At 39.4% G+C, this 19,157-nt stretch overlaps 2 protein-coding genes and 2 pseudogenes across 3 annotated transcripts; 1 reads left to right on the forward strand and 3 right to left on the reverse strand.

The window, feature by feature from the left end:
• Window positions 1-507: 507 nt before the first annotated feature.
• LOC101301901 lies at window positions 508-4,967 on the reverse strand (annotated as a pseudogene).
• A 786-nt stretch (window positions 4,968-5,753) lies between these two features.
• Window positions 5,754-7,274, forward strand: LOC101302195. Its single transcript, XM_004306106.1, has 3 exons — window positions 5,754-5,931; window positions 6,011-6,235; window positions 6,916-7,274. The coding sequence occupies exons 1-3, from the start codon at window positions 5,754-5,756 to the stop codon at window positions 7,272-7,274; spliced, it is 762 nt and encodes a 253-aa protein (XP_004306154.1).
• Window positions 7,275-7,571: 297 nt separating this feature from the next.
• On the reverse strand, window positions 7,572-11,263 carry LOC101292142 (protein SET-like). The gene is made up of 10 exons (XM_004304254.1): window positions 10,446-11,263; window positions 9,733-9,855; window positions 9,583-9,633; window positions 9,363-9,434; window positions 9,141-9,254; window positions 8,989-9,050; window positions 8,687-8,744; window positions 8,445-8,501; window positions 8,213-8,248; window positions 7,572-7,872 (listed from the first exon to the last, which is right to left on the reverse strand). The coding sequence occupies exons 1-10, from the start codon at window positions 10,569-10,571 to the stop codon at window positions 7,816-7,818; spliced, it is 756 nt and encodes a 251-aa protein (XP_004304302.1). The 5' UTR covers window positions 10,572-11,263; the 3' UTR covers window positions 7,572-7,815.
• Window positions 10,609-18,801, reverse strand: LOC101302484 (annotated as a pseudogene). The gene is made up of 5 exons (XR_185134.1): window positions 16,566-18,801; window positions 15,535-16,526; window positions 15,032-15,300; window positions 14,152-14,736; window positions 10,609-13,279 (listed from the first exon to the last, which is right to left on the reverse strand). The product of XR_185134.1 is annotated as a thyroid adenoma-associated protein homolog (transcript).
• Between the last annotated feature and the right edge of the window lie 356 nt (window positions 18,802-19,157).

Below are 19,157 nucleotides of genomic sequence, written 5' to 3' on the forward strand. Positions count from 1 at the left end.
CTTGAGAAGACTTTTTACAGAAAAAACAAGACAATTAAGTAGTGATCCCAATAGTAGTGGAGCCATAAATAAGCGTTTACAAACAAAGTAGAAAATCTTTCAGACCAAACAAAGAAAAAGAAAAGTCAGAGAGAAGCTTACTTACATACGTGGAATGTGAGAAATCTTGGGCCATTCTTCGCCGCTGTCCTTGGTGCATCTTTGTTTTAGAAGTGGACAACCCATAGCAACTAGAAGCTGTAATTTGGTGAGGCGTTGCATTGCTTCGAGAGAAGGTAGATACTTGAGATTATCACAATCCAGAATTCTCAGCTCCACGAGAGATGCAAGGTTGCCCAGCCACTCTGGTAAAGTCTCCACTCCTTTGAAAGAATGTATAGTCAACCTCGTAAGCGAAGTCAAGTGTTGAACTTGTTGAGGAAGAGACTTGAGCTTACGCCACCCGATCAACTCTAATGAGACAAGTTGTTGGGATGGAACTTGAAAATCAGGGAAAGAGTCGAGGTCCTAGCAGAAAGGACCTAACTGCAAGTCCTCCAGACGAGCGAGGCAGCTCAGCCCTGTCGGTAGAAACTTCAATTTGTCACAATAAACAACCCCGAATCCACGAAGGGATGTGCATTCCTCTAAACGTGGAATACTCTCCAGATTATCGAATTCAGAAATCCACAAATGCTCCAGAGACACCGGGATATGAAACTCACTCACCGCACATCTTTTAATATGCAATACACGGAGGGATGTGAAACTGCGGAAATCTGGAAGAGATTGTAGACCGTCGCAGTACTTTATAAGCAACTCCTTAAGACATGGATTCAAATCCGTAGAAAATGTAATGGATGCTAGCCTGGGGCATCGGCTTACACTCAACTCCTGAAGCGAGGGACAGTATTCCAGGACAGCCAAGCAAGATAGATTATCGCAGAACTCAACTTTCAATTTACTGAGGGATGGGAGGACTCGTGTAAACGAAATGGTCGCTAGATTTTTGCAACTTGATACATCTAATAGCTCAAGAGAGGTGCAGTTTTCAATCCCGCTCGGTAGGGCTGATAATCCATCACAGAATCTAATACTCAATTCCCGGAGAGATGGAAGGCCCTGTGAGGATGTTAGGCCAATACTAGATAATGCATAACAGCTGTAAATCCGCAGTTCGCGGAGGGATGCCATGCTGTAGGGAATTGGAATCTTGGATAATCTTGGACATTCGGATATCGTCAACTTCTCCAAGCAAGGGAACACCTCTACTTTTGTCGTCGTCGTTGTGGGTGCTTCCATCCATTCAATTAGCTGAGGGCAGCCGTCAATGGTTAATGTTTTGAGTGCTGGAAATAAGACTATCGTCTCCTTCTCTCGTGTAGCCTCGTAAACAAGGTCATAACCATAAATTTCACTTCCAAAGCGTTTTAGGTTATCCATACCATATATCTCCACATCTCTAAGGAACGGTAGTGGTACGGCTAAAATAGCCTCACAATTTAACCCTGCAAAAGATTGTCGATTGTAGTATAAAGAAGCAAGGATCGTTAATTGCCAGAGATTGAGGGTATTTAATTTCACACACAAAAACAATGTCACAAAAGTGTCTATAGTTCCTGACGAACAGCAGACTAAAATATAATTAACTACCTAATCTACACTACTCAGAAAATTATGAAAATTTATAAAACTAAACTAGACACACAAAAGAACATGCACACAAAATTTGAGGGGATTTGGAGTTTGTTTACTATACTAAATAAATCACGAAATACAGAAGACAGAAGAATAAGAAAACAGTTTTGATTTGTAGTTTGAGAAATATGATAGAGAAGAGGTTAGGGATTTAGGAAATTCACCACTGAATATGCTCTAAAACAAAGTCCACACAACCAAGATTCCAATTACCAAGTTATGAAAAGGTTCAATCAAGAATAAACCGTGAACGCACTGCGTAAATTCTTATTACTTCCCTTAATTACTTATGCAAGATGAACGCACCATTACTAAGCCTTTAGAATAACCAATCAAGGTATAGACGTTATCCTATCAACAAGTTATTCTAAGCATTAAGATCAATGGAAGTGATTGAACAAGTATGCAAAACTAGTGTGGAACGCCTACCTAGCATGCAAGTCTCTCTATTTGGTTTCACCTATTGTCCTATAGGTTTTACTACCTTGAATTAAACCGTATTAACCGTTTAGGAGATTAAACAACCTAATTCTAGCCCCACTCACAAGTTCATAATGTTCTATGTATGCATCCATGAACATAAACAAGCAAGAGAACATAAATCAAAACCAAACAGGCAATCCAACTAAGTAATTACGAAATCAAGGTTGTGAAACAAAGTTTATTGCATAATTTGGGGCTTCAAACCTCCACCCCTAACTAAGATAAACTAGCCACACATCGTTGTAGAAATCACACAGAGAAAATAAATTCGAAAGTTAAAGATTACAAAGGGAAGAAGAAAACTGTGAATGGAAGGAGTTGGCGATGATCTTGGCGACTTCCCCTTGATGGATTCTTGTGCGATGCAGCAACATGAAGGCTCTCTTGCTGTATGACGGCTTAGCCTGTTTTGGTATTAGGGTTCTGTCTTAAGTAGTCTCAAAGTCTTCAAAGCTTCTTTTTCAGACCATGTTTCCTTCTTTGACTAGAATCAATGTTTGGGCCAGCTTTTGAATGTCTTCCACATATAATCTGGACTTGGCTTTTGGGAAAATTATATTAACGATGTCACTCTTCAAAATCGTGCAAAAACCCCCAAGAAAGCTTCTCAGAATCCAGCCCAAACACTGCCTCGAACTTGACTGCTGCACAGCTTTCCCGGAACTGCTGATTTTCTGTCCAACTTTGGAGCTTCATAACTCCCAGATGACATCACCGATTTGGATGATTCTTGAGTCCAAATTGATCTACAACTGCTCCTCTACAAATCTGGGCAGTCATCTTGGTGAAACCTTTCTCGGAACCGCATGGAAATAAGCCTTGAAAACCGGAGAAAATAAGCAGAAACCTATTTTTTTTTTTACTATTTTTACATCTTATTTTCTTATTTCCTTAACTCTTACATCTAATTTCCTTAACTTGTTTTTTTTCTGAATTCTCCCAATACATACCAAGCTCAAAAGTATTTTTTGTAGGTGCGTGTTTATAACTATTGCAAGTCGTTATTTTACTATTTTTCACTGTAAAGGATTTATTTATTTTTTTTGTTTAGTAATCAATTAAATGGTAATTTTAGATACCTATTGTAGTTAGCTAAAAATTGATAAGTAATCGATTTGAAGAGAAACAATTTCAAGCCCACTCCGGTTCTAAATCATGGATCCGCCACTGCCGAGGACCCTTCTCATGCCAAACTATGAACTCAGACTCTCTGGTTCACTCCGAATCCTTGGTAGGTAGCACCCTACTGTCCTAGTACATGCCACATAGCTAAGTTCACAAAATTATGTTTGTATTTCATTTTTCCAGCAGTCTACACAAAAGCTCGGTTTCTAGCACATGGTTTCTTCACCTATTTCTATTTGAGATATTCTTATAACACAACTAGTAGAGTAATGACTAGTTCACAAAATTGGAAAGAAGGTTCACAAAATTGGAAGTTCCCGAGCAAAAAATAGCAAAGCAAGTATACCTTAATGCTTAATGTATTTGTGTAGTTTAGTCGTGGTTATTGCAGATTAGTTCACATTGTAAGCATAGACAAATAATTTAGTCTGCTAGAAGGCAGATAACATCATCAAGGTAGAAATTGAACTTGTCATCCAATGTAGCAAGAAAAGGTTCATATCAATGGCATAGTGCTTTTACTGACCCAATTTCGCGAGTGCCAAAACTTGAAACTTTGAAAGCAATCCATATAGTTTAGCTATCCCCCTCAGTATCTTCTTTGCGATCATCGTCATCTTCATCACCAAAATAGGCCACAAATAGACACAGGATTGAAAAGAATATAACCTCTCCTCAGAAGATGGTCGTTTGTTTCCCTTTTTCTCGTGTTTGACTCCATTTGCAACACCCTTCACAGTTCACAATTTTTGTAAATTTTCTGAAGAGCTGGGAAATAAAGAGATGAAGGTAAGGGCCAAAGGTCTGAGGGTTGTGCTAATACCATGCCCTCCTTCCATTTGATGGCGGTGCCGACAATTTTAGTTGTCCCATCATCAAAGAATGTGAAGGTTTTAGTTAGCTTTGTATCTTCAAAATAAGGATTCTTGTTAAAGTTCTGAAAATTGAGGAATTGGAAAGAAGTATTAGACTATATATTAGCAAAGAGTAATTCAGATTCTAGGATAGTAAAAGGACATAATATTATTGAAATCAATATCCCAGAAGAAGAAGCTTACAAATCTGATAGCATAACCTGACTTAACATCTTAAGAGTCCTCCATGTCAAGAAAATTTAAGTTCTAGAAGATCTAAGCCAACAAGAAAAGAAAAGAAATAGTGAGTTGACACTCCTCAATTCCAGTCAGCTAACAAATTGAGAAGACAATGATTTAGAATGAAAACAAAAGTGAAAATTCCTAAATTTGTAGTCTTTTTGGCTCAATATCAGTATTAATAGTCATACCGTCTTGTCTTCATCGCTCAATAGATCGCCTAATGCAGGATGGCTAAGGAACTGCATGGACCAACAATGTACAAGTCATATATATAAGAAAAAGAAAAAAGAAATATCAATTAATCATTAAACTTTTCAGAAAGATAAATTTGGAAAAGCATGAACTTGACTAACAGCAGTTAACCAGAAGTCAGGAATGGTTTTTATTATTTCATTCCATTTCAGATAGACAGGTCTGCGGATCTCAATATACTTCTGCTCAACCTCCAACACCTTGTCACTGGCTTCTTCGTTAACCTGTTGTTTGACAATGCCATATCAACCTTCATCAGAATGAAATAACAATGATAGATCTTGAGTCCAATAATATGAAACAAAAAATTCTAATTACTGCAGCAACATCCATACTAGGCAAACTTAACTCATAGACTAACAACTTGACTAACAGTCGATCGTTGTAGGAAATATATGACCAATTGATTTTGCCAACCACACTTGAGTATTGATACATACTAATCTCGACCAAACTTTATAAATCAATTACGAACAAAGCTAACCGAAAAATATTAACTCACTCAACCTTATGTGTGAATCTTCTTTCTACAAAACTGATTCCGCCTCTCGATTCCCAAAACCTTGAGAAAACCTGAATTCCAAAATCTGCAATCAGTAAACTAAAACATGTACACGGATTCAGCATCAAGCTACATTTCCTCAAATCGAGAACACGAATACAAATTCAGACAACGATATATGCATATAATTTTGGTACATACGGAGACAAAGTACAAAATACACACGTATGTATACGTAAAGGAGACGAAGAGAGAGCGTTAGCAATTTGATTGGCGCTATTGTCGTTTCCGTTTTCATATTTTCGCCTTTCAAAAATCAAAAATGGAGGGGAAGAAGAAGGCTTTATTTATACTTGGGGGATATTGGAGTGGGGATAATTATGTAATTGGACGCGTTTTCGGGTCATTGTGGTGGGCTCATTGCTACAAGCGGACTCAACTCCGCAGGCCCGCATGGGCAAAAGCGTCTTTCTTCATCAGCTACTTAAATGAAAAAACGGACGGACAGATTTTGTTCGGGCCAAGTTGCGGACCCGGGCCATACCCGCCCACCGCTATATATAACATTCTGATCCCAATTCTATAGAGCTGCCAATTCTCCCAAACAAACTAGGGCAATGGATGTGAGTGGCGACCAACCGACAATCGGCGGCCCCGCCGGGGCTGAGGCAGGCTGCGGGAGCCGGAAGCGGCTAGACGGATCTTATGACTTGGAACAGGTGCTCTATGACGCCTCTAAGAAAGCAAAGATTTCGGAACAAGAATTACAAGAGATACATGCAAAGATGAACAAGGGTATGCTTTTTTTTTATTAGTTATATATGTGTTGGGTTCTCGGTTTGGTTGGTAATGTTTCCTTCTCTTGTTTAAACAGGTGCCGATCCTAACAAAAAATTGTCTGAACAACAAGCCGGAGCCCTAAGAAGGATCATAGATGGTTGGAAAGTTCGAGGAGAGGTACTTATCTTGCCTTTCGAGGAATTCCAAGAGACCATGTTTATGAATGAAGCGGAATGTCAAAAGTTATACGAGGAACTTGAAGAAGCCGAGGCAGCCAAACAGCAAGCTAAAGCGCTTAGGAAACTGAAGATAGCTGAAAGTATGCTTTTCATCCTTGTTTTGCAGTCTGAATCTAATTTCATGAGGTTTCGTTTTTATTTTTTAAATCTGCTCTGGATTGGTGGTTTTTTTTTGTTTTAAAAAAATATATATACAATCAGGCTAAAATTCTTATGGAAAATTAGTATGTTGTAATTTTCATCATGGTTACAAGTTTGTTTTCTTATATATTTGTTTCTCAAGTGCTACGTACTATATAAACTTTGTGTATTAACTGTAATGGAAATAGATTGTATGTAGAAAAATGGTTGATGACTTGAAAAAATATACAATCAGGTCAAAATTCTTGTGGAAAATTAGTATGTTGCCGGAGTACAATATACAATGTAATTTTTGTCATTGTTACAAGTTTGTTTTCTTAGGTTTCCACAAGTGCTACTATATATTTTCCCTCAAAAAAAAAAAAAAAAAAAAACGAGCTAGTATATAAACTTTGTGTATTAACTGTATTGGAAATAGGGTGTATGTAGAAAAATGGTTGATTGCTTAAAAGCTTGAACTTGAATTTTTTGATATATAAATGTAATAGGTGCCTTGTGTTTTTTAAATAGGTTCATTGGAATTGAAACTCATTGCCAGAGTATTTGTAACTTTGATGTCTCCGTACAGTTTAAGTTTTGCTACTTCTGGTAACAAATTTTTAATTATCATTGGCACCAGAAAAACAAACAGGTAAGCCCGACGAAGAAGACTCAGATGAAGAACTTCGACATTGTGAAGTTTGTATGAAGCTCGTGGACCACTGGTCATATCAGTGTCCCTACTTGGACGACGTTCCAAACCCCGAGAACACAACTGTTGGCGAGGGCTATGAAATACGTTGCCTTCACTGCAATAAGTCAGATCATGGCCACCCTGATGGAGGCTGGCCAGGATATGCATGTAAAAAGAGAAGATATTATAGGACAAGGGTGATGACCCCTGATGAGGAAGTCTCAGATTCAGAATCAGATGAAGAAGACAAAGATTCAGAATCAGATGAAGAAGACTCAGATGAAGAATCAGGTGAAGAGCCTTAACTTTGTGAAGTTAATTTGTATGGAGGTCGTGGACCACTTGTCATTTGAGTGTCCCTCCTTGGACGAGATTCCAAAACCTGGCGAGGGCTAAGTTCACATAATCATGATTGTAATTCATTTTCGCAGCAGTCTACAGAAAAGCTTGGTTTCTAGCACATGGTCTCTTCACCTATTTCTATTTCATTTTTGAGATAGTCCTTATAACACAATTAGCAGAGTAATGACTATTAGGGTAGAAAATGGAAAGAACTTGGAAGTTCCCGAGCAGAAAATAGAAAAGCAAGTATACCTTAATGTATTTGTGTAATTAAATCGTGGATATTGCAGATTAGTTCACATTGAAGCTAAAACTCTACATATAAGCATAAGCATGCAAACCAAAAGATGGGCCAGTAATTTATAGTCTGCTAGAAGGTAGATAACATCAAGGTAGAAATTGAACTTGTCATCCAATGTAGCAAGAAACGGTTCATATCAATGGCATAGTGCTTTTACTGACCCAATTTTGCGACTACCAAAACTTGAGAGCAATCCATATAATTTAGTTATCCCCCTCAGTGTCTTCTTCCCGATCATTGTCATCCTCATCACCATTCTCCTGCGCAAGCAGATTAAGAAGTTGTCAGAACAGTCACTAATCAATATTAGCTAAATATATCTTCTGTGTGTGTTACGTGAGACTAGTTTGTCACAATTTAAAAGCGCTGAAACATTCAGCTTCGCAACATATCAAACACCAATGTTTATTCATGATGTTTAATGCACAGCAGAAACTATCTTCAATGTGCAACCCACCCAGAAAGAATTAGAGATAGGTGTTGTAGAAACAGTAACCGACATGCAGAACTTAACTAAATGCATAAAAATGAAGTTACAGTCCAAGTGAGAGCATCACTAATCTTTACAACAAGAGTATAGGTGAGGTTATATTTTTTTACCTCTTCATCACCTTCAGATTCCTCTTCATCAGCCTCCTGCAACATAAAAAGTTGAAAAGTTACAATAGCGTACCGAGGTTTAATTTAAAAGTAAAAGTGTAAAACCTTACATTGTAAGTGGAAACTATTGAAGTATTCAAAACTAGAAAGCGCACAGATATTAAAGTGTAAAAATGGAAAATAGTGAAGTAGTCAAAACTAGAAAGCACAGATTTATGATAAGAAATCTTACATTGTTGAAGTACTTCAGAGGATTGGGCCATAAATCCTCCTTAATTATCTCTGCCACCTGAAATTTCACAATTAAAGATATAAGAGCAAGAAGAAAATGAAAGGGGCCTCGTAGGACATTCCAATTTATCTATACTGAGAATTTGAGATAATCAAATGAGTTACACTTTTATTTTAATGAAAGAAGATGAGTGTGTATATCATAAAATCATAACTCAGTGAATAGAGCACACAAGGAGTTACCTCATCCTGAAACTCAGCTATATCTTTCTGTTCGGTTTCGCTAAACCATCTGAAGAAGCTGCAACAAGAACATAGAAGCATTAACAAATTTAGAGGTTAAAAAGAGAGAGCAAGCATAGATAAATATGCAAAAAGATAAAAAAAAAGTGAACACAATCTAACACAATATCTTCAGATGTACATTACAAAGGGAATCAACTCATTCTGCCAAGCAACCAAAGATCATAAAAGCTCATAACTTCGCCCCAACCAACTTTAACAAAATAGGCCACAAATAGACATAGGATTGAAAAAAATATAACCTCTCCTCAGAAGATGGTCGTTTGTTTCCCTTTTTCTCGTGTTTGACTCCATTTGCAACACCCTTCACAGTTCACAATTTTTGTAAATTTTCTGAAAGGAGGAAATAAAGAGATGAAGGTAAGGGGCAAAGGTCTGAGGGTTGTGCTAATACCATGTCCTCCTTCCATTTGATGGCGGTGCCGACAATTTTAGTTGTCCCATCATCAAAGAATGTGAAGGTTTTAGTTAGCTTTGTATCTTCAAAATAAGGATTCTCGTTAAAGTTCTGAAAATTGAGGAATTGAAAGAAGTATTAGCAAAGAGTAATTCAAATACTAGGACAGGAAAAGGACAGAATATTATTAAAATCAATATCCCAGAAGAAGAAGCTTACAAATCTGATAGCATAACCTGACTTAACATCTTTGAAGTCCTCCACATCAAGAGAATATAAGTACTTGAAGATCTATGCCAACAAGAAAGAAAACAAATAGTTAGTTGACACTCCTCAATTCCAGTCAGCTAAGAATATTTAAGAAGACTATGATTTAGAAAGATTTCAATTCCCTAAATTTGTAGTCTTTTTGGCTCAATATCAATATTAATAGTTATACCTTCTTGTCTTCATTGCTCAATAGATCGCCTAATGCAGGATGGCTAAGGAACTGCATGGACCAACAATGTACAAGTCATATACGGAAAAAAATCTCAAATAATCATTGAAATTTTCAGAGACATAAAAATGGAAAAGCATGAACACTAACAGCAATTAACCAGAAGTCAGGAATGGTTTTTATTATTTCATTCCGTTTCAGATAGACAGGTCTGCGGATCTCATTATACTTCTGCTCAACTTCCAATACCTTGTCACTGGCTTCTTCGTTAACCTGTTGTTTGACATTGCCATATCAACCATCAGAATGACATAACAATGATAGATTTAAGTCCAATACAGCGAAACACAATTCTAAACACGATGGCAACATTCATAATAGGCAAACTGAATTCATAGAGCGCAAATCTGTTACAAATTGAAGAAACCACTCATATGACTGCACTTAAGAGCTTCATTAACAGTTTCAGTACGAGATATATGACCAATTGATTGCCAACTACACTTGACTACTGATACATACTAATCTCACCAAACTTTATAAATCGATTCAAACCAAGCTAACCGGAAAACATTAACAGACTCAATCTTATATATGACTTTTCTTTCTACAAATACTGAGACTAGAAAGATTCCTACTCTCAATTCCCAAAACCTGAGAAAACCTAAATTTCAAACTCTAAATCATTAAACTAAAACATGTATACGGATTCTGTATCAACTACATTTCCTCAAATCCAGAACACGAATTCAAATTCAGATAATTTCTGCATACAATTTTGTACATACGGAGACGAAGAACAAAATACGCGCGTATTTATACGTAACGGAGACGAATAGAGAGAGTTAGAGGTAAGGTTGAACCTTCTCGAGGTCGTCCTGAGCCTCCTGCAACTTCTCGATGGAAACCACGAGCTCGCCGTCGACGTGATCGTCGTCGGCGTCGTTCTGCTCCGGAACTCTGTCAGTGATCTTGGCCTTCTTCGCCATTTTTGATTTTTGAGAGGGTTTTAGAGAAGAGAGAAGATCAAAGGAAGAAGAAGGCTCTCTTTTGGTACTCAACAGCCAATTTATACTTGGGGGGATCGGAGCGGGGGTAGTTATGTAATTTTAATGGCGTTTCGGTTGGTACAGTTGTAAAGCGTTTTCGGTTGGTACCTTCCCCGCAAGAAAATAAGAAGCTGGAATCCTTACCTTGAGGTTCTCCAATAATTAACAAAGTTTCGTATGAGTAAAGTATAAGAATCACAGCTATTACAGTTGCACAAACTCTGATCTAACCAAGGAGAAAATAGGGATTGAACCCCTTCCATATTACATCCTCTCCTCTCAGTTTGGAGATCAGGTCATCATTGGTTAGATCAAGAGCATCTTCATGAGATTTAAGTACTGAAAAATACAGGTTAGAGATCAAAGGGTTCCTCAGAAATGGACTGATGGTTCTCCCGAGTTCAACAACAGCAGACAGTAGATGTGTCCTATCTTCTGTATGCCAATTCAACATGCAGTTTGAGATGGAATGAAATGCAAGCAAATTGGAATACAGGGGGAGAAATGAGTCCTTATGGTTGCCCACTCCACCAACCCAATCTGCTCCACCAAGTTTCTCCATGCGATCCTTGGCAAACGACATCAATTGGCAGGAAAATCTCAGTCTCCAATCACGTATATATTCTCTAAACTGCTGTTTCTCTGGAATGTCGACATCAAAAGATTTTGTAATGGGAAGCTTCTCCAAATGAGAACAACAAAGCTGGCAGATCAACAGCTTTTCCTCATGATGATTATCAATTTCCTTATCAAATACCTGTCTCACAAGATCTCCTTTGGACACCTCATGGCTTGCTGCATTCAGTACACAGCGCAAAAGAAAATCCAAATACCCAATCCAGTGACCAAAGATGGAAGTTAGATGCTCAAAACTTGACTCTATCACTTTCTCCACTTGAGTTGGAACTTCTCCAGTAAGAGAGCTTCTTCCAGATCTTTGGCAAGAAAAACACCTCTGAATACCCATGGCGAGCCTTTGCCTAATCTCATCATCTTCATCCTCCAGCAGCTTGATACATGTGAACCATATATCTATTATTTGATGAGCATATATATTAACCGCTTCTTTTCCTTCAAAATGAGACCATGAACTTTCCAAAAGGATTTGGCTATTGAACACGGTAGAACCAATCAACGCAGCTTGCTCTAGCAAACCAGATGCTATGACAGACTCTGCTGCTGCCTTTCGCATGTTTACTGGCTGAGATGAAGCACTATGTTTCTTAATTAATTTGGTGAAAAAGGATATTCTACTATGAAGTGCAGCCAATTTTGCCAACTGATCAGACTCATTGTCGTCAGTTGCATCAGAAAGAACAGAATTAGTAAATAAACCTGCAATCCTCTTTATGCAGATTCCAATGCAGCATATGAGTGTTTCTCGAGTCTTTGCGTGTCTTGTGAGATTGTACAATGATATCAGCTTATCCCAAAGCAGAAACACAGAATCGCATGCCATACTACCAACAGAAACTGATTCACTGCATTTTTCATCCCGAGGCTTCTGGAACAGTAGGGCGTTCCAAGTGAATATAATTCTCAGAATGTAATATGAACATCTATAATACTTCTCCACATCTAAAAGATCAACCAATGAGGTCTGGAGTTTAGTTCTGATCCAGTGTAGAATGACCATAACCTCGCTGCTACAATTATGGGACTCACTACCAGATTCTGTTGCTTTTAGGAATTTCAGTAGCCACTTCAATGTTGCAAGTCGAACTTCATATTCCGGATCAGACAGAGAGCGCACCAGCCTTTCCTGCAGTCCTATAAAAGCATTCTCTGTTTCAGGTATCATCTGATTAGTTGAATCAATCTGAGAATACCTCTGAGGCATGGGAAAAGGCTCTGCGGCCATTTCCTCAGTTGAGTGAAAAACACAACTGAAATAGGATGCTGCTGCTTGTTGGCGGAGTTGAGCTATTGTCGGATCATAATAAGGAAACCCATCAGAAGCTTCTACATCTAAGCATTCTTTGGATAACTGTAACAGTAGGTTGCGGAGAGCATAAAAATGATTGCTGGTATGGTTTGTCCTCACAATGCTGAGCATGTGGTCCAGCACCTTTAAGAAAGAGGCATTGAGGATGGGACAAGGGCACCATCTGGGCTTTGCGATCCATGAACGAGTTAGAAGAGCTTCAAATAAGTCACCTAGAATCTGGTCTTTCTTCAAAACATCGGCCAGATTTCTACAGTTTGTATCCAGGAGGGAACTTAGCTGCAACAGAATTCCATGAATCCAATTACTACTGGTTTTGTGAAGTAGTAAGGACAACTCAGGAGTCATTAATGCTTGGTCGTCTATGCTAGGCAACTCTGATACTATATTAAAGATAACAGTTGGCAATTTCTCATTAGAAACAAGGCCTGTTAAAGCTCTAGATGCAAGGACACGAACTCTGAGATTACTTTGGGTTGAGCACCTCCTAATGAACGGCATGAGCAAAGAAGGATCCAGGTCATCTCCAGTCTCACTTGCAATAGTTGAGGGCTTCAGCCTGGATAACAGAATCAACACAGGACACAAGCTTGGGTGCACAGCATCTTGCAGATTACACCCAGACTGTCCAGATGGCCCATTCCCAAGTAACTCAGTTGCAGCTTTCAGTTCCTTGAATAGAAATGGATGCAATGAGGGATACCTTCATAGGAAAAGACATTCTGATTTAGTGGTTACTCAAGAAAAATGTAATGTAATCTCAGTGCATTCAGAATAAATAATAAGAATGTCAGGCCTATGCATGGCCCACAGGCATTTACATGAAAAAGGTTGCAAGCTTCTCTTAGAAATTCCTTTGCAGGCTTCAGACTGAGCCTTTAAAAGCAAAAGGGGAAAGTTTAACATAGAAGAAAGATTCATGCCTTTCTTAACTTGATAGTAATTATGTTAAGCCAACTCATATAAATTCCTCCCACTACATCATGCCAAGGATCACCAAAGGGATTAAGGAGTCTTGATGAATGTGAGCCAAAGAAGTTTACGCAAAGCATAGTGGTACTTTCATGAAAGTTCTTCGTTTTATCAGAAACGAAATGCAATAGAACAACAATTAAGGAATCAGAAAGAGGCAAAAAAAATGATCAGCTAATGAAGTGGCAAACAACGAGTAGTTAGCATCAGGCTCATGGTTCATTTCCATGGGGCCCAAGGTTCGAACATCCTCAGTCCTAAGCTATTTCCTAGAGGTTCCTGTCTCAGAGGTATAGGGATTGGCAGAAGGCAGAAGCTTTGAGCCTGGGTCAACAGCGCAAGTTTGGGGGGATTTCCAGGGTATTAAAAAAACAAAACGTTCCTCCCAAAAAAAACTATAGTCAATGTGGAGACGGACAAATGAGGGACCTTGTGATGAGTTCAGATTAAACTTCCAGCTCAAATATGTCAACTTTTATATTTTCCTGATAGGTTGGATCATCGGATATACTTCTGAAAATATAATAGGTTTCAAGATTGTGAAAGGCATTAACCAACTCAGGGGAAGAGAAATATAGAATTTATTAGTCAAGGAATGCATACCTATGAAAAAATTCGACCCCAGTTAGTGCACGCCTTTGCGACTCCCGTTTCTGGATATTAAGGAATCCAATCATGCGACGTACTAAAGCAGTGTATGCCTGACAAGCACTGTTCCGAACCTCCCAGTAGGGAGAGGAGAATGAGCGAATTGAAATAATCATAGCCTCAGCAGAAAACCCTGATGTATCAGTAGCCAGGTTGGTGTCATTGAAAGCAGCTCTAAGGACATTGAATGCATGCACGGTAGGAATGACACCCTCATCCCGGATCTTTGAAACTTTGTCGCTTATATTTCTCTCTGATGGCAATACAGAATCAAAACCGTTGTCTAAGTTTGTCGATGATAATTTATGCATGTCACCATTAGAGCTGTTATTTTCAAATTGATCCTTAGCAACATCTATTAGCCACCGCAATGCCCGTGGGAGAAGTTTCTTAGGTGCACCTTCAGGCTCTGAGAGAAAAAGAGCTGTAAATGCTGCAGGAATACCTGCACTTCTCCTTAGCAAGTCATCCACTACTTGACCCTTGGCCACAGTTCTTTCCATAAGTTGCTCCATCCAGAATTCTGTTAACTTACAAAGCCTGCCAACAAAAAATTACTTTTAAGTAACAATCTCAATGACGCAGTGAAAGAGTTCATCAGGCATTTACAATAGTAAATTTCTTGTTGGAAAGAACGAATTTCAAAATTTCCTATCTATAAAGAATTTGACAAGTAAACCTTCTGAATAGTGAGGACTTGATTGAAAAAATTAAAACCATGAACGCATTAGATACATGAATGCTTTACAATAACATTGTGTTGAAGACATAATGGAATCCAATATTAGAATGTACCTAGATGAAGAAAATAAATATAAATGAAAAAGAAACATACCTAGGATCATTTGAGCAAAGTAAACGGTTGCAAAGAGCTGTAAATCCGGCCCTTGTTTTATCAATGGCACCATTATGCTTCATTTTAAGAAGGACTTCCAAGAAGTGATTCCCAATTGTTTCAAGTTGTTTCAGATCAAGCATTGCATCTGAATCCACCATCACTGAAGCTCCAGAAGCACAAGAGGTGCCTTCTACATGTAATGAGTCTGAGGAAGGGCTACTTGGTAAAGGAACCTTTCTTACGATAGTTCCCAAAAGAAGACTCACCTGAAATTTTTGCATAATTAACCTTCAGGGTAATGAAGTTTACTAAACTTGGTGCCAGTACATACTGCATGCTACAATAGATTATCCTACGGCCCAGGCATTTGACGGTAAAAGAATTTTTATGTACTTTTAATTGGTTTACACCTTTAAGTATTTGTTCAACTAAAATTCTCTTTCCTGAAATAACTGATACCAACAATACAAAGAAAAAGTAACAAAAGAAGAATCAAATACCTCTTTCATCGCAAGCCAGCAGCCAACCATTACAGTTTGTTCCGAACGCCTATTATCCTGCACAACTGTGGAGTTTTCGTCTCCATGCTCCAACGGAGATGATTTCACCTCCATCTCTTCTGGAACCTCAGATAACAAACTTTCATCATCAACCATATCATCCATATCCTCAGGAAGATGCAAAGCATCTGCAGAAACCACCCAAAGTGCCAATGAAGTTATTCGCATCACAAGCTCCAAGAGCTTCTCTAATAGATGTCTCATCTCTGAAATACTAGACAGTACTCCATCATTGCTGAAGTCTAACTCCTCAAAAGTATATCGCAGTGTGAGTAATACTCCATGGACGAAGCTGCTTTTGCAGGCTTCTGAAAGATCCCTCTCCCCTTCCACTATGGAAACATCCAACCAATCAATCAGTGACCTAATATATTCTATCACAGGGTGCCTACAATTATAAGTCTGACAATCACCATTTTCCAATCCAGACTCTGATCGAATGCAAGCTCCACTAACTGAAGCTTGAACTATCCATCCTAGCTGTAAGACATACTTCCTGAAAATTAGCCTTAATGCCAGAGCTCCAGCATCACTTTCTCTCACACGCGGACTGCAAACTAATTTCTTAGCCCATGAAACCACATTCTGGACCATATCATCATCTGAAATTCCAGGAAGTGGATTTGGAAAGTGCAACAGTATACGAAAGAAACTCTCTCTCAGCCTGTCCCAACTATCAATTATTGATCCAACTAACAACAAAGTTGAATCAGGTGAAGTGGTTCCTTTATTGTAAGGATAGAGACAGCCTTCTAAAGATACAGAGCCATTTTTTTCTTCAGTAGCAGGCACAATTGACCAAACACTAAGCATTATCAGAATGAGCTGTGTGGCCATTATTTTTCTCTGATAAGGGGCAGAAGGATAACATGAGTAAAATAGAAATGAACTTAACCACCTCATGAAATGAAAAAGAACACTTGCTCTGTTGGCTTCAGTGTGCTCACTTCCATTTGAAAGATGTTTTCCACTGCTGTTGTTATCCTCAATCGGTTGCCAACTTCCCTGCTTGAATTGTCTCTCCAAGGCTGTTCGCACCCGAGAGAAAAACTTTCTAAACAAGCTACTCCACTTCATTTGAAAACCTGTAGAGCAACATCTCATGTTCAGTGGGACTGCTTCCTTTAACAACATGAGCTCTAAATGGGAAGGCAAACTAGCTGTCTTGGGGTTCAAGAAAAGAGTCTCTGCAGCATCCACACGTAATGACTCATCGACATGGGTCAACGCAAGCACTAGCCACTTGACAACCACTTCAATTTTTATCCCCTTGATACAAACAAGAGCATATTGATCAGAATCTTCACACCAATCAATGTCCCCTTCAATCAAAGCAAGCAAACGAGAAACCTTGAGCAATGAAACTAAGATTGCCACCTTTTGTTCAACCCTCAATACTATGTTTTCACAAAAGACCTCAGGATATAACAGTTGATCTTCACCCTTACTTGGACCAACAGAAATAAAAGCCAGCATGGAAAATAAGCTGTCCTCATCCACTTCAAGTAAAATAGGAAGAGCGTAAGTGTTCAAATTAGAGCGGAGTTTTGAAACCCCAGAAGAAAGTCCATACAATAACAGGGGCAAACAATGCCCTCTATAAAGTGCATAACCACCTTCAATACCATGGCTGCTCCAACACTCGTCACGCAAGTGCTCAAGAAAACACTTCAAAAACGATGTGACAGCACAGCAGACATCATCATCAACATAGGCATGTACAATCTCAGACATCAGCTCAGGACTCATATCCAACATAGTTTTTGCACCCAATCGCTTGGTCAATGATGCTAAAGGAACATACCTCCCCTTGCAACGAGGACCCAGACGAAGAAGATCAGAAGCAATATTTTGCAAGAATGACCTTATTCTCTCACTACCTTCTGACCAACAAAGGGTGGAACGAATGTCTAGGAAGAGATCAAAAATAAGATGAGCTTGTTTAACTGTTTGACTCAAAGGATCTTCCAGATTATTCCATGCAATTCTCAATATTCGGGCCCCCATTTCCACTGGGATTGGATCATAATCCTCAGATGGGATTGTAAGATTAGCTAACATCGAGGATTTTATTTGCTGCAAGCAAATCTGCAACACAGTCAACGCATGAAAGTTAAAATGGCTATCTGTAGGGTTCTCGCAGTAGTTACACAGTTCAGGCAAAATTCCATCATACAGTATAGACTTAACATGATCACCCTCATTACCCCTGGACATATCAAACCGGGTATTAAGCACCGTTCTCGACACCGCAGTAAGAATCCCTCTTATCAAGCAAAGCCTACTCATATCACATAAACATCCAATTTCAGAGTACACATCCCCTTTATACGGAACTTTAGCAATAGCATTCTTTAACTCACTCTCACAATTAGAATCCAAATTTCGACGAAAAATACCTTCAATTATAAACCAGCCAAGCTCCTCAGCACTAAGACACACTTGCATTGCTGCACAGAAGCTCACGCCAGCAGCCACATAACAGTCCCTCGAAAACGCCACCGACTTCAAAATGCTCATAATCACAACCACACTCATCTCCAAAACCTCTCCGCCGCCGCAACCAAACTTAGCAGCAAATCTCTGAAACAGGTAATACAAGCAAGACAGAGCCTCCTGGCATTGCTCCATCACAATCGGCGAGGGCCTCGCCGCGGCTTTCGTCTCCGAAACCAGAGAATCCAAGCTCGAAACGGCGTCCAAAGCAATCACCACCGCACATTCCTCCACGACCTCCACCAGAAACCCCAGCTTCGGCATCCCCATCACCGACAGCGCCGCCCGCGAGACGCAGAACCGGTTCCCCTTCCCGCCGCCGTAGTCCTCGCAGAGCCGCCGGAAGCATTTTCCGATCAGAGGCTGGAAATTCCTCGCCTTGGCCAGAGCAGAGACCAGAGTCTTGTGCAAGGGGAGCGAGTTTTCGAGGAAGAGAAGCTCGAGGTAAAACGGCGCCGCTTCGGAGACGAGGGATTCGTCGGCGGCGGAGAGTAAGTCGGCGAAGGAGGAGGAGAGGGTCTTGGCGTGGTTGAGCTGGGCGTAGGTGGAGTTGAGGGAGACGAGGTGGAGGAGTTGGGAGAAGAATTTGGAGGAGGCGGAGGAGATTTCGGGAGGGAGTGACGTCAGCGAGGCGGTGTAGGAGGCGGGGAAGACGACGGTGTTGTAGGTGTACTTGTGGCGGTGCTGGATGGCGCGCCATTTGGAGGACATGGCGGCGGGTTTGAGGTTTTGGGATGTAGAAGGGTTTAACAGTGTGTGTTGAAGTTGGTTAGTAGAAGTTGAGGACTTTGGAAATGGGAAGATAGGGCTGACGTCAGATTGGGAGGTAAATAAAATTGTTTTTACTGCGTTACTGGTTTACTGTTTCGGCCAGGGTAAGAATTTGGGTAATGTAATATTGTAATGAGGAAAAATTGTAATGATATACCAAGTGAAGTGTGTTACTACCCTGAAGATAAAAGTAATTAGATTCAGCGTAATCACAAATCAAATTGATGTAGTAATGTTATTTCGTATTGTAAATTTAGCATTTCAATTTTGTAGTAATTCAGTTTGCACATGCTTGA

Source organism: Fragaria vesca, linkage group LG6, assembly GCF_000184155.1.
Source record: "Fragaria vesca subsp. vesca linkage group LG6, FraVesHawaii_1.0, whole genome shotgun sequence".
In the NCBI taxonomy this organism is placed as follows: Eukaryota; Viridiplantae; Streptophyta; class Magnoliopsida; order Rosales; family Rosaceae; genus Fragaria; species Fragaria vesca.

What these genes read in the sequence shown, in the direction of transcription:
- LOC101302195 (XM_004306106.1), top strand. Translation starts at nt 5,754, where the DNA reads ATGGATGTGAGTGGCGACCAACCGACAATCGGCGGCCCCGCCGGGGCT. An exon ending in ACATGCAAAGATGAACAAGG is followed by an intron (nt 5,932 to 6,010) that starts GTATGCTTTTTT and finishes TTGTTTAAACAG; the next exon opens with GTGCCGATCCTAACAAAAAA. An exon ending in GAAACTGAAGATAGCTGAAA is followed by an intron (nt 6,236 to 6,915) that starts GTATGCTTTTCA and finishes CATTGGCACCAG; the next exon opens with AAAAACAAACAGGTAAGCCC.
- LOC101292142 (XM_004304254.1), bottom strand. Translation starts at nt 10,571, where the DNA reads ATGGCGAAGAAGGCCAAGATCACTGACAGAGTTCCGGAGCAGAACGAC. An exon ending in CTCAGGACGACCTCGAGAAG is followed by an intron (nt 9,856 to 10,445) that starts GTTCAACCTTAC and finishes GTCAAACAACAG; the next exon opens with GTTAACGAAGAAGCCAGTGA. An exon ending in TGAGCAATGAAGACAAGAAG is followed by an intron (nt 9,435 to 9,582) that starts GTATAACTATTA and finishes TTGTTGGCATAG; the next exon opens with ATCTTCAAGTACTTATATTC.